The 14,819-nt window shown below is 47.1% G+C and overlaps 1 protein-coding gene across 1 annotated transcript in view; it reads right to left on the bottom strand.

Annotated features, from left to right (window-relative positions):
* LOC106613915 (xenotropic and polytropic retrovirus receptor 1 homolog) overlaps positions 1-14,819 on the bottom strand; it is a 96,748-nt gene that overhangs the window by 16,599 nt on the left and 65,330 nt on the right. The window contains exons 3-10 of the mRNA XM_014216697.2: positions 11,507-11,608; positions 8,810-9,027; positions 8,268-8,417; positions 7,962-8,045; positions 7,154-7,235; positions 6,780-6,967; positions 2,275-2,454; positions 515-683 (exon numbers count right to left, since the gene is read on the bottom strand). Coding sequence (XP_014072172.1) covers positions 515-683; positions 2,275-2,454; positions 6,780-6,967; positions 7,154-7,235; positions 7,962-8,045; positions 8,268-8,417; positions 8,810-9,027; positions 11,507-11,608 — 1,173 coding nt within the window. The remainder of the gene's footprint in view (positions 1-514; positions 684-2,274; positions 2,455-6,779; positions 6,968-7,153; positions 7,236-7,961; positions 8,046-8,267; positions 8,418-8,809; positions 9,028-11,506; positions 11,609-14,819) is intronic.

Here is a 14,819-nt window from a genome sequence, read left to right as displayed (position 1 = left end):
CAGGCAGACAGGCAGACAGAGACAGGCAGACAGAGACAGGCAGACAGACAGACAGACAGACAGACAGACAGACAGACAGACAGACAGACAGACAGACAGACAGACAGACAGACAGACAGACAGACAGACAGACAGACAGACAGACAGACAGACAGACAGAGACAGGCAGACAGAGACAGGCAGACAGGCAGACAGAGACAGGCAGACAGAGACAGTCAGACAGGCAGACAGAGACAGTCAGACAGGCAGACAGACAGAGACAGGCAGACAGAGACAGGCAGACAGACAGATCCACTGAATATTGACTGGAGTCAGAGAGAGCTAAACCGTTCCACCTCAGCACATGTCTCCTAAACAAAACAATACTGTTATAGATGAGTTTGAACAGAGCTGCTGAACAAGCATGATATATAGGTTTGGGTTACATACATTTAGCTGTTACCTCACTGCATACCTGACATGACAGTTCTACACTTACAGAGCAACGGTAGGTACTTGTTAGGGTCTAACTCACTGTTGAACATGGGCAGGAGGCCTTTGCGGTCGGTCCATTTGAGCTCGAAGCTGTAGAAGCAGATGAGATACTCCAGGTCCATCAGTACAATCACCAGAGAGTTGAGCTGGTCGGCCAGCCAGAAGTCTGCAAACTCCACGCGGTGGAACGGCGCAGTGAACACACGGAACTAGGGAGAGGACAGACAGAGTTAGTAGTCCCATACAAGACACAGGAGATCTGAATAAATACATATGCTTCCACTGAAGGGGTGCAATGTGTGTTGGAATAGTCTAAGGTTAAGATAACATTGACAGCTGTTCTGTCTACAGTACACCTCTGCATACTAAAGCCACTAGAACTCCCATGCTTGTCTCACAATAAGCATTTAAGACATTACAAATAACCAAAGAGAAGGGACACACATGTAAAGACCTGGGCTACAACCATGTATACAAGACTTGAACACTGAGGAAGCTCATTGTCATGCAGCAAATGATGCTGTAATGTACAGGTTATCATAAACTGGGTGGTTCGATCCCTGAATGCTAATTAGATGACAGCCACGGGTATACCACGGGTATGACAAAACATTTATTTTTACTGCTCTAATAATGTTGGTAACCAGTTTATAATATCAATAAGACACCTTGGGTGTTTTAGGTATATGGCCAATATACCACGTTAAGGACTGTATCCAGTCACTCTGTGTTACGTCTTGCATAAGAACCGCCCTTAGCCGTGGTATATTGGCCATATAAAGTTAGAGAGGGAGATATAAGACTTGATTTGCAGAGAAATTATATTTTTGTTGACAGTATTCAATCTGACACACCACACATGTACAAACATGACGGTCTGGGAGCAGCACAGGATCAACTGCATGGCCATGCCCCTGGAGAAGTCTGATTTGATATAGCCTAATATGATTGGGTTTACTAGTGCTTTGGGTATGGTTTCTGTTGGGACTGGATCATGTTATCACGGGTCTGCGAATGAGACTGTGGGTGAATGGGAATGGGAATGATACTCTCCCCCTCTTGCCTCCAGGGTGCTACACAGCCTCACTACGCAGCCTGACCTAGTCCCAGATTGTTTCAGTAGCAAACGTCAAACAGTATTGATTCATCCTGTTATATATGTGAGCTAATGAAAGATTTGTACCTGGCAATCTATGCCCCTATTGATCTCCACACCATCTCCATGCACAGAAATTATAGACATTCAAAAGATAAACCTTCCTCAAAATGTATTCATTGTGTAAACAAACACACCAGGCAATCTCTCTCGATTTGTTCTCTCATTATGTGTTTGTCCTCTGGTTAGTTCCTGTGTTCAGTGTGGGTGTGTGGCTCTCTAGGATGCTGCACAGGCCCCAGTGGAGCCTAATCAGAGCTGGAGAGGGCTCTGGAATGGCTCGGAGGCCTGGGTAACTAAGGGAAGGGATGGGGAGGATTGGAGGAGCAGCATACTGATGGATCCATCCCTGTAATGATTGCACAGTCACAGCCGCCACATCCCCAGGGACCCGCCTGCATTCTGTTATCCCTCACCCCACTGGCCTCTGTCTCACACACACACTGAATCCTCCTACCCCCATCCCCATCCCCCTAGCCAGCAAACATCAGACAAATAAAAGACAAGCTGAATACAACAAAACACAATACAGTAGGAGATAGATATCAAATACAGCGTTGTACAAACAAACACCAGTTGAGTCAGGTTTCATTGTACTGATATCATTGCATCATTACAGTTGTCCCAGTGGAGAAGGAGCTCACCAGCAGTTTGAGCAGCCAGAAGCGGGACTTGTAGTAGCCAGTCTTGAAGGGGTTGATGAGGAAGAGGAGCATGAAGCCGTAGAGGATGAGGGGGTTGACCTGCATTGGCAGCATGGTGTACTCAGAGTACAGACAGGACAGGATGCTCATACACCACAGCACCCCCAGGAACCCTGCAATCTAGGGAACAATTCAATAGATTTTTTATTCAACTACCTTTATAACGCTGTATATAATTTGTCCTTGGCAATATGATCAGAAAAAAACATAGTGCATGTCTTCAGATTAGTATTATTATTGAAATGTTTAATTTACCTTATTCAGCACAATTCTATCTCTGGTGGTCACACCAGATCATTCTCTCTGTGGTGGTCATACCAGATCATTCTCTCTCTGGTGGTCACACCAGATCATTCTCTCTCTGGTGGTCACACCAGATCATTCTCTCTGTGGTGGTCACACCAGATCATTCTCTCTCTCTGGTGGTCACACCAGATCATTCTCTTTCTGGTGGTCACACCAGATCATTCTCTCTGTGGTGGTCACACCAGATCATTCTCTCTCTGGTGGTCACACCAGATCATTCTCTCTCTGGTGGTCATACCAGATCATTCTCTTTCTGGTGGTCACACCAGATCATTCTCTCTGTGGTGGTCACACCAGATCATTCTCTCTGTGGTGGTCACACCAGATACTTCTCTCTGTGGTGGTCACACCAGATCATTCTCTCTGTGGTGGTCACACCAGATCATTCTCTCTGTGGTGGTCACACCAGATCATTCTCTCTGTGGTGGTCACACCAGATCATTCTCTCTCTCTGGTGGTCACACAAGATCATTCTCTCTCTCTGGTGGTCACACACGATCATTCTCTCGGTGGTGGTCACACACGATCATTCTCTCTGTGGTGGTCACACAAGATCATTCTCTCTGTGGTGGTCACACCAGATCATTCTCTCTGTGGTGGTCACACGATCATTCTCTCTCTCTGGTGATCACACAAGATCATTCTCTCTCTCTGGTGGTCACACGATCATTCTCTCTGGTGGTCACACAAAAACATTCTCTCTGTGTGGTGGTCACACAAGATCATTCTCTCTGTGGTGGTCACACAAGCTCATTCTCTCTCTCTGGTGGTCACACAAGATCATTCTCTCTGTGTTGGTCACACAAGCTCATTCTCTCTCTCTGGTGGTCACACAAGATAATTCTCTCTGTGGTGGTCACACAAGCTCATTCTCTCTCTCTGGTGGTCACACTAGATCATTCTCTCTCTCTGGTGGTCACACTAGATCATTCTCTCTCTGGTGGTCACACTAGATCATTCTCTCTGTGGTGGTCACACTAGATCATTCTCTCTCTCTGGTGGTCACACACGATCATTCTCTCTCTCTGGTGGACACACCAGATCATTCTCTCTCTCTGGTGGTCACACCAGATCATTCTCTCTCTCTGGTAGTCACACTAGATCATTCTCTCTCTCTGGTGGTCACACTAGATCATTCTCTCTCTCTCTGGTGGTCACACCAGATCATTCTCTCTCTCTGGTGGTCACACCAGATCATTCTCTCTGTGGTGGTCACACCAGATCATTCTCTCTCTCTGGTGGTCACACCAGATCATTCTCTCTCTCTGGTGGTCACACTAGATCATTCTCTCTCTCTGGTGGTCACACCAGATCATTCTCTCTGTGGTGGTCACACAAGCTCATTCTCTCTCTCTGGTGGTCACACTAGATCATTCTCTCTGTGGTGGTCACACTAGATCCTTCTCTCTCTCTGGTGGTCACACACGATCATTCTCTCTCTCTGGTGGTCACATCAGATCATGCTCTCTCTCTGGTGGTCACACTAGATCATTCTCACTCTCTGGTGGTCACACTAGATCATTCTCTCTCTGGTGGTCACACTAGATCATTCTCTCTCTCTGGTGGTCACACAAGATCATTCTCTCTCTCTGGTGGTCACACCAGATCATTCTCTCTGTGGTGGTCACACCAGATCATTCTCTCTCTCTGGTGGTCACACAAGATCATTCTCTCTCTCTGGTGGTCACACACGATCATTCTCTCGGTGGTGGTCACACACGATCATTCTCTCTGTGGTGGTCACACAAGATCATTCTCTCTGTGGTGGTCACACCAGATCATTCTCTCTGTGGTGGTCACACGATCATTCTCTCTCTCTGGTGATCACACAAGATCATTCTCTCTCTCTGGTGGTCACACGATCATTCTCTCTCTGGTGGTCACACAAAATATTCTCTCTGTGTGGTGGTCACACAAGATCATTCTCTCTGTGGTGGTCACACAAGATCATTCTCTCTGTGGTGGTCACACCAGATCATTCTCTCTCTCTGGTGGTCACACCAGATCATTCTCTCTCTCTGGTGGTCACACTAGATCATTCTCTCTCTCTGGTGGTCACACACGATCATTCTCTCTGTGGTGGTCACACAAGCTCATTCTCTCTCTCTTGGTGGTCACACAAGATCATTCTCTCTGTGGTGGTCACACAAGCTCATTCTCTCTCTCTGGTGGTCACACTAGATCATTCTCTCTCTCTGGTGGTCACACTAGATCATTCTCTCTCTCTGGTGGTCACACTAGATCATTCTCTCTGTGGTGGTCACACTAGATCATTCTCTCTCTCTGGTGGTCACACACGATCATTCTCTCTCTCTGGTGGTCACACCAGATCATTCTCTCTGTGGTGGTCACACCAGATCATTCTCTCTCTCTGGTGGTCACACCAGATCATTCTCTCTCTCTGGTGGTCACACTAGATCATTCTCTCTCTCTGGTGGTCACACCAGATCATTCTCTCTGTGGTGGTCACACAAGCTCATTCTCTCTCTCTGGTGGTCACACTAGATCATTCTCTCTGTGGTGGTCACACTAGATCATTCTTTCTCTCTGGTGGTCACACACGATCATTCTCTCTCTCTGGTGGTCACATCAGATCATGCTCTCTCTCTGGTGGTCACACTAGATCATTCTCTCTCTCTGGTGGTCACACTAGATCATTCTCTCTCTGGTGGTCACACTAGATCATTCTCTCTCTCTGGTGGTCACACAAGATCATTCTCTCTCTCTGGTGGTCACACCAGATCATTCTCTCTGTGGTGGTCACACCAGATTCTTCTCTCTGTGGTGGTCACACCAGATCATTCTCTCTCTGGTGGTCACACAAGATCATTCTCTCTGTGGTGGTCACACAAGCTCATTCTCTCTCTCTGGTGGTCACACAAGATAATTCTCTCTGTGGTGGTCACACAAGCTCATTCTCTCTCTCTGGTGGTCACACTAGATAATTCTCTCTCTCTGGTGGTCACACTAGATCATTCTCTCTCTCTGGTGGTCACACTAGATCATTCTCTCTGTGGTGGTCACACTAGATCATTCTCTCTCTCTGGTGGTCACACACGATCATTCTCTCTCTCTGGTGGTCACACCAGATCATTCTCTCTGTGGTGGTCACACCAGATCATTCTCTCTCTCTGGTGGTCACACCAGATCATTCTCTCTCTCTGGTGGTCACACTAGATCATTCTCTCTCTCTGGTGGTCACACCAGATCATTCTCTCTGTGGTGGTCACACAAGCTCATTCTCTCTCTCTGGTGGTCACACTAGATCATTCTCTCTCTCTGGTGGTCACACTAGATCATTCTCTCTCTGGTGGTCACACTAGATCATTCTCTCTCTCTGGTGGTCACACAAGATCATTCTCTCTCTCTGGTGGTCACACCAGATCATTCTCTCTGTGGTGGTCACACCAGATTCTTCTCTCTGTGGTGGTCACACCAGATCATTCTCTCTCTGGTGGTCACACCAGATCATTCTCTCTCTCCGGTGGTCACACTAGATCATTCTCTCTCTCTCTGGTGGTCACACCAGATCATTCTCTCTGTGGTGGTCACACCAGATCATTCTCTCTCTCTGGTGGTCACACTAGATCATTCTCTCTCTCTGGTGGTCACACCAGATCATTCTCTCTCTCTGGTGGTCACACTAGATCATTCTCTCTCTCTGGTGGTCACACCAGATCATTCTCTCTCTGGTGGTCACACTAGATCATTCTCTCTCTGGTGGTCACACCAGATCATTCTCTCTGTGGTGGTCACACCAGATCATTCTCTCTCTCTGGTGGTCACACCAGATCATTCTCTCTCTCTGGTGGTCACACAAGATCATTCTCTCTCTCTGGTGGTCACACTAGATCATTCTCTCTCTCTGGTGGTCACACTAGATCTTTCTCTCTCTCTCTGGTGGTCACACTAGATCATTCTCTCTCTCTGGTGGTCACACTAGATCTTTCTCTCTCTCTGGTGGTCACACAAGCTCGTTCTCTCTCTCAGGTGGTCACACTAGATCTTTCTCTCTCTCTCTGGTGGTCACACAATATAATTTGTTCTCTCCATTATTACCACTAGTTGTCTCAGTGTACTGTCTGGCTTGATTCTTGTTATTGTCCTTTTGTATACCTTGGTTCTCCCCTCTCCCTTACCTCAAACAGGTGCTGGTGGGAGAGGTTGCTGCGAGGGTTCAGCTCAAAGATGAGCACGTGGTTGACCCCCGCCTGGCGCCAGCCGTACGTGTTAATGCCCAACAGGAAGAGGAACTCAATCAGCAGGAAGCCACCACGGTAGATACGCACCAGAGGCCACACGTTCTCATACCGGATGAGTACAGCACCTGCAAAATAATAATAGCAATTAAATAATCTAATTCTCCATCAAAATATCTGAGGCTACAGTCCTGTTATAAAATACAGTCTGCACTACTAACTTGAGCTCCTCACTAATGGCAAGCCCCATTTCCTGTGTATCTTTTAATCCCCCAGTAAAAAGGCCTTATTAGCATGGTTGTGTGTGAATGTACCACTGAGGATGAAGGAGATAGAGAGGACGATGAAGACCCCACAGTATAGGCCAACGCGGAAGGTAGTCCAGGCTAGAGCAGGCTGCAGGAAGGAAAAGCAGAGAATGACAGAGATGAGCAATTACCAGTTACTAGGCCTGTGTGACTGCCAGTCTTCTCTGCTCTACTGTAACGTTGTCAGGCACACAGCTGCAGATCCACACTAGGCAGTTACTAATTAATTTAGCTTGACAGATAGACCCGCCTATCCAGGGAAGCTGAAGCCATTCACAGAATCCAGTTCACCTGTTCCTTGTTCAATGCACCTTATAGGAAGTGTCCTTACATTAACGTGTGTTATCGTCAAGTACTTTTGTACGTGCTAAAAATACATTTCATATAAAGGTGCCCACAGGAATCTGGACAAGCCATTTGGATCTGGCATAATTCAGGGTGGACATGACATTAATATTAATACAGCTATAAATCTAAAGGATATGTGATAGGGGATGTGAAGCACTCTCTCCAGCACTCTCTCTCTCTCATCCCCTGTGGAAAAGCTATTTTTTTCAGTCTAGTATGGAGAGCCTCTTACAGGATCAATACTGTGGGCATGAATAGGGTGTGTGTGTCACATATCTATACTGTATACACACACAGCAGGAAGGAGATGAAGAGCAGGAAGTGTGTCACTCTACCATACTACGTTTATGTTGATGAGATCCTGGTGCTTGCAGGGAATTATGGCAGGAAAGATCTAATTGGTTAATTGTACACTAACTAACTAACATACACCCTCTAGTAAACCTGTGGTGTCCGTCTCTCTCACCTGTGCTGCCCCCAGTGGAGGCACTCTCAGCCTCTTCATGGCCTTCTGACGGTCCCCTCCCTCCAGCTCTGTGGTCACCACAGCCTGACAAACACAATACACACGTCACTACTGTTCATCCAGGAACAAGTTCAAATGCAATTCAACATATTAAAGAGCAAAAGTCAAAGACCAGGATCCAATTTTGCCAGAATTAGCAATTTTGTGGTTAAAACAGATGATGGAGTATACACTGTTGTCAAGGATGAACATCAACCTAAACAACGCTTTGACGTCCACAACCAGGGGCTTCTGTTCCATACGTACCTCAGTCTCAGAAATGAGCTGGGTGATCTTCTTACAGGTGTAGAAGGGGGCCACCTCCACGTGGGCCACGCGCCAGTCAGCCCCACGGGGAGTCTCCAGGATCTTATCATGCTTCTTCAGGATCTTACGGAAGCCTGTGAAGTTCAGATTCTGGGAGAAAGACAAATCGTGGGGTTAAGTCTGAACTGAGCAAGAGATGCAGAGAGGGAGAAGGAGACAACGACTAAACGGTTGAGATAAACTGAACTGCTGAGATAAAGAGAGGAACAGAGAAGAAATAGACAAACCACTAGAGAGAGGTGGATGGAGAGGTAGTAAGATGCAGAGAGACATTTGATGTTGATTGCAGCATCAAACAGAAAGATGAGAGGGTGTGGATAGGCTGACTGTTTCAGCTGGTAGTTCAGCATCAGGATGAGACTGAGGTAGTATCTAGGGGTAGTGTGTAGGGTTTAGGGTTAAGGGTACCAACCTGGTAGTTCTGCATCAGGATGAGGCTGTGGAAGTACCTAGGGGTAGTGTGTAGGGTTAAGGGTACCAACCTGGTAGTTCTGCAGTAGGATGAGGCTGAGGTAGAACTCGGAGAAGGCCAGCTGTAGGTCCTTGATGTTGCGGTGTTTGCAGCGCTCCTCCTGGGAAAGGTGGAACACTGTCTTGCGTTTCCGCAGACCTGGCGCATTGCTCTCACGCTGCGCATCCAGAGACGACTGCAGCTCATTCTGCAGGGTGGCGAAACGCCTCTGGGCTTCCGCAAGTTTCTCTGCAGGAGGGAAGGAGATATGGAGAACAGCCGAGTGAGCAACAGTGTCAGTATGACAAAGACAGATCTGATTTCACTCTGCTGATGTCTTGTGGATAGTTCTAGTGGTTTTGAGAGTAACTTCTACTGCACTGAGACTGTCAGAAACATTAGCTTGCATTAACAGCCCTGCAGTAAATCCAGCCAGAGGTAAACACACTTCTCCCTGCCCTCCTCTCCATTACGGGGAAGTGGAAAGAGGAGTATTAGGTTCTGCAGACGTGTAAATGCAGCCCTTGGCAGGCCCATTACCAGGGTCATGACAGGGTTCATTTCCCTCCTGAGAGAGAGACAGCAGCAGGGCAGGGGGGAACCTGAGTAGATCTGGAACATGGCCCACATTCTCCCCCAGCCTCCCCATCCCAGTCCCACGAACACATTCCAGGACAGAACTCCTCGAGCCCGGCTTTGGCACATATACTCCACTGTCACCTCCGCCTGTGTCTGCACTCTGCACCCCACCACATCCTATTCATAGGCCAAGGCTGGAGAGAGGGTTCTGCAATAGACCGCTTCAGTCCTGATTCACAACTAGACCGCCTGGTCAACGGCAGGGCAGAGAGGCCCTGCCTGCATGTGTTTGTGACAATGACGAAGCACCGTCTCATGTTCCCCACGGTCAATCAGTGAAGACAAGGGTGTTACGTTAGGTGCAGTGGGTTCAATGGTTAATTTAACGCTCAGTTGCAAACACAGCCTCTGAATTTCCCAGTACCTGACTCACAGGAATGCCTGCTCTTTTGATGGCTACAATTAGAGTAATCCCTCACAGGATAACAGTAGATTATGTCACTGACACTGTCTACCCTGTCCAGAGGGTCTCTATCTGCCGCTCTGCATGGATCAAGTCATGACATAACATGAAGCGTGAGAAAGTCAAGACTCACATACTTTACCTAAATTGGAAGAAATTAAGCCTGGGTAGATTTGTGTGTACAGACAAAGGTGTCAGAATGGTATGCAGGCTGAAGAGACTAAAAGAAGCCTTAATGTCGGAGCTTTGCCAGGATCAGCCACAGGTAAAATATTGTCTCTGGAGTCTATATCTGAGGATACATCCAAATATTTTAGATATTGTGGTAGCATTTAACAGAGACTGTGTTGTGCCTTGGTTTTTCTCACTGGCATATAGTTAAATGCACTGCTCCAGGTTCACTTAATGGGGTCGATGACCCCTTTCAGAATAGGGAAGCTGCTTGCTACAGCTCTTTGCGGAGGCGACGACTTTCTTATGTAAAGCTCACACCTTGAACAAGACATGAAAAGAGGGAGATAACGATGTCTGTCCAACAAGATTCAGTAATTGCTTGTTTCATCCCAACATCCAGCTAGACAGATATGCAACACATCCAGGCGTAGAAAATGAGAGATTATGATGCTGCAGTCTGGAGTCCGAGAGTGAAGTGACTGACTGTGGCTGGGCTACAAGACAGCCAAGAAGACCTAACACTGCTAAAAACAACCTTTGCTATAGATTTCATTATAATCTGAATTGAGACAGATTTATTCTAGTAAAGCCAGATGTCTAGCCTTGATGTGGGGCGGCAGGTAGCCTAGTGGTTAAAGCGTTGGACTAGTAACCAAAAGGTTGCAAGATTGAATCCCCGAGCTGACAAGGTAAAAATCTGTCATTCTGCCCCTGAACAAGGCAGTTAACCCACTATTCCTAGGCCGTCATTGAAAATAAGAATTTTTCTTAACTGAATTGCCTAGTTAAATGAAGATAAATTAAATAAAATACTCAGACTCAGTCTGCTGGATGTGCTTAATGAGCAACAGTGATGGGAAATCCTTGTTTTTCAGGGGAGATAAAAGCGAGGAGCAACAGGATGTTGATCAGAGTGCCAGTTCTCTTTGGCAGTCCAACCTGGTCTGAGTTTATTTCAGCTTCTGGCAAAGCCTCAACTCTGAAGGGGATGGGAGGGGAGGTTTATTGGAGAAGAAAAATAGGGAGTTTAAAAGCCTTTCAGACTTTAAGGAAAAGCAAATTAAAGTAGACACTAATGAATGCACCTTTTCTATATTTTGTTGGCTTCCTGTCTAACTCGTACCATTACCAATAAAGTACGTACTCGTTGGTAACGAGATTTAGAATATATCGAATGTCCATGTTGCCAGGCAGCATCAACCCATTAAATGCAGTTCTACAAAACATCACGTAGTTGGCACCCAAGTAAAGCTTATCACTCAACATGACAACCGTATGTGCAAGATGTCAAGGACATTACTGGCTACTCCCATTGCACTGCAGGCATTAGTTATTATGGCATTATAAGTAACTATGAGTGGACAAACTGCAGATTCACACAGAAAATCAAAGGGGTGGTCTAACTTAGTCAGAGAGACAAACTTGCATAGCATAGCATGACATAGCATAGCATAGCATAGCATAGCATAAAATAGCATAGCATAGCAGCACTGCTCCATCAAATAAGCCTACCTGAATAAAATGTGTTGATCTTCAAAAGCTCCTTCTCACAATTCTGAAAAAACTTCTCCTCAAACTTGGCGTAGTATCTCTTGACAGTGTCTTCATCTGTGACTGGAGAGGGGAAAAAAGAGATGGAGAGAGAGAGAGAGAGAGAGAGAGAGAGAGAGAGAGAAAGGTCACGTTTCGAACAAAACATTCAACAAAAAAACATTATTTAACCAATGAAAAACAATTAATGGACACATCATTATGGGCATTTCAGTCTATCAGTTTGGCTTATGATTACATTCACTTCCTTTTTCAAGATGATTCTCCTTCAACAAGCATCAATGCACTTAAACAATGCTTTCATTCAGACCAGGGTACCAAGAGAAACAAAATGGTTAAAAATGGCTTGATGGACAGTGTACTGTTCAGCCCAGAAAGGTCACCAACACGCCCCTGACTCTTTCATTCCTCTGACGGTCATTAAATGTTGGGGACAAGCACAGTTCTAAATTAGGACACCTTTAATTTGGTCCCTCCCCTCCCCTCCCCTCCCCTCCCCTTCCCTTCCCTTCCCTTCCCTTCCCTTCCCTTCCCTTCCCTTCCCTTCCCTTCCCTTCCCTTCCCTTCCCTTCCCTTCCCTTCCCTTCCCTTCCCTTCCCTTCCCTTCCTTCCCTTCCCTTCCTTCCCTTCCCTTCCCTTCCCTTCCCTCCCCTCCCCTCCCCTTCCCTTCCCTTCCCTCCTCTGTCTTCTTACTTGGTGTTGCTCATCCAGCACACAGAGTAACCCAACACCCCTATGAGTTGCCTGGGGGATTCCATCCCCTGTCTGTATCCCACGCTCCCCCCACCCCATCCCCATTAACCTTAGCCCAGCTTAGCCCACTGGCCTTCCAGTAAAGACAATAGCAGCCAAGAGAACCAGGGCCACAGGGCACTGTCCCAGCCACAGCTTAAAGTCTGACCACAGGTCCACAGCACAGGATCAACAGGCTGTAGTTGTAATGATTTTATTTATAGTGACCACAAGTTCCAAAACCCATCCATCTATAACAGCTGGCAATATTTGACTGTGATCCTTAGAGTAGAGAGTCACAGTGTAAGAGACAGGCCTCGTCTCCTGGGACTGAGAAAGACAGAGACAAAGAGGATCTGCACACTGAGAGAATGTGCATCTTAATATCCTCTCTCTGCTACTAAAACATGTATTATTTTTCAATGATTATTCATCACGATCACTCTCTTATCAATGTTAGCCTGGCCAGACTTGCTAGTTGACACCAGTACTGATGCAGCATTGATGTTCGATCTAAATGTCACAGCCAGGGATACATCACACACCATCCATCACACTATCTCTGCTAAATGTTTGTGCAAGAGTGGGGTTATAATAGAAATGTTAGCTAACCTATCATATGAAATGGCCTTTTAATGCAAGTTGAAATCTTTAGATGGAGAGGCATTCAATTCTGTTCTTAGTAATAACAAAAAGATGCCTAAGGCTGGGTAGGCTGTCAATATTCCTGCTCTTTTCACCTGCATGCAGAGCGAGAATCCAAGGAGAGACTGTGATTGTGTTCAGTAAAAGGCTGTGAAAATGTTCCTTGGAGTCAGTGAACCAGTCAAGCGATGCGCAGCTTTACATAAAAAATTGAAAAACATCTGTATATCGATAATTAGTGAATTGAATCATGTTCAGTGGTTGAAAATGCTTCATAAGGGACTTTATATGATGAATCACTCCCATAGTGCTGGGGAGATGTGTCACCTTACTGCAGTTCAGACTAACCTCATGACAGAGTCATCTTGCAGTCCTCATTAAACATCAAAAACAACATCATCATTGAACAAAAAGAAAACATCAGCAGCCATGCTCAACTGTCTGAACTGAGACAGAACATAAACAGGGACTGAGATGACCTTCAACTTATCATCTTCACTGGGTCAGTGTGTGTGAGAGAGAGAGACCAGAATGTGTGTGCTGTGAGATACAGCTGGCATCAGTGGGTCATAGCCAGTGTTGAGTGGAGGTCAGGAGGGTGTGTGAGTGCCTTACAGTGTACACCCACACAGCTCATCCCCTCCTGTCTGGAATAGAGGAGAGGAGGAGGAGAGGAGGGTGAGAGGAAGAGGAGAGGAGGAGGAGAGGAGGAGGAGAGGAAGCAGCTAACTATCTGCATGAGGAATGAGGAATGGAAGTACGCTCTGCCTACGCCTCTGAAAGCATTTCTACCTCACTTCCTAATTCCATTGCAGTCACAACACACCTTGGACCAGGACATATCAATGGAGAGTTTAGTCATTTTACTTCGTCTGGCTGGTTGCCAGTCCTCCCAGCACAGACTGGGATATGTTTAGAGAACAAGCCTGTGAGAACAGGGCACTGCAATACTGCTGCAAAACCAGGTCAAGTACAAGATCCCAAAGGAAAAGGTGATAGAACACTGGAACTAGTCTACATGAAGACAACAGGGGGAGGAGGCAGATGACAAGGAAGAAAGAGATATAAGAGGGATGTGGACTTTGGATGAAATTATCCTAGATTATGTTATGAGAGGAAATGGAGGAGATCAAAGCCTGGAGAGAAAGGTAGGGAGAGGGCCGTGGAGTGACCCCTCGCCACTATCTCCCCCCGCTGAAGTTCTACTGACCCCTATCTCCCCCCGCTGACCCTCTACTGACCCCCATCTCCCCCCGCTGAAGTTCTACTGACCCCCATCTCCCACCGCTGACGCTCTACTGACCCCCATCTCCCCCCGCTGAAGTTCTACTGACCCCCATCTCCCACCGCTGACCCTCTACTGACCCCCATCTCCCCCCGCTGAAGTTCTACTGACCCCCATCTCCCCCGCTGACACTCTACTGACCCCCATCTCCCCCCGCTGAAGTTCTACTGACCCCTATCTCCCCCCGCTGACGCTCTACTGACCCCTATCTCCCCCCGCTGAAGTTCTACTGACCCCTATATCCCCCCCCGCTGAAGTTCTACTGACCCCCTATCTACCCCCGCTGACGCTCTACTGACCCCCTATCTCCCCCGCTGAAGTTCTACTGACCCCCATCTCCCCCCGCTAAAGTTCTACTGACCCCTATCTACCCTCGCTGACGCTCTACTGACCCCTATCTCCCCCTGCTGAAGTTCTACTGACCCCTATCTACCCCGCTGACGCTCTACTGACCCCCTATCTCCCCCCGCTGAAGTTCTACTGACCCCCATCTCCCCCGCTGAACTTCTACTGACCCCTATCTCCCCCGCTGAAGTTCTACTGACCCCCATCTCCCCCGCTGAAGTTCTACTGACCCCTATCTCCCCCGCTGAAGTTCTACTGACCCCTATC

The sequence above is a fragment of the Salmo salar genome, chromosome ssa10 (assembly GCF_905237065.1).
Source record: "Salmo salar chromosome ssa10, Ssal_v3.1, whole genome shotgun sequence".
Lineage (NCBI taxonomy): Eukaryota > Metazoa > Chordata > Actinopteri > Salmoniformes > Salmonidae > Salmo > Salmo salar.
The sequence above is the reverse complement of the archived record's forward strand: the minus strand, read 5'-3'. Positions and strand labels throughout refer to the sequence as shown.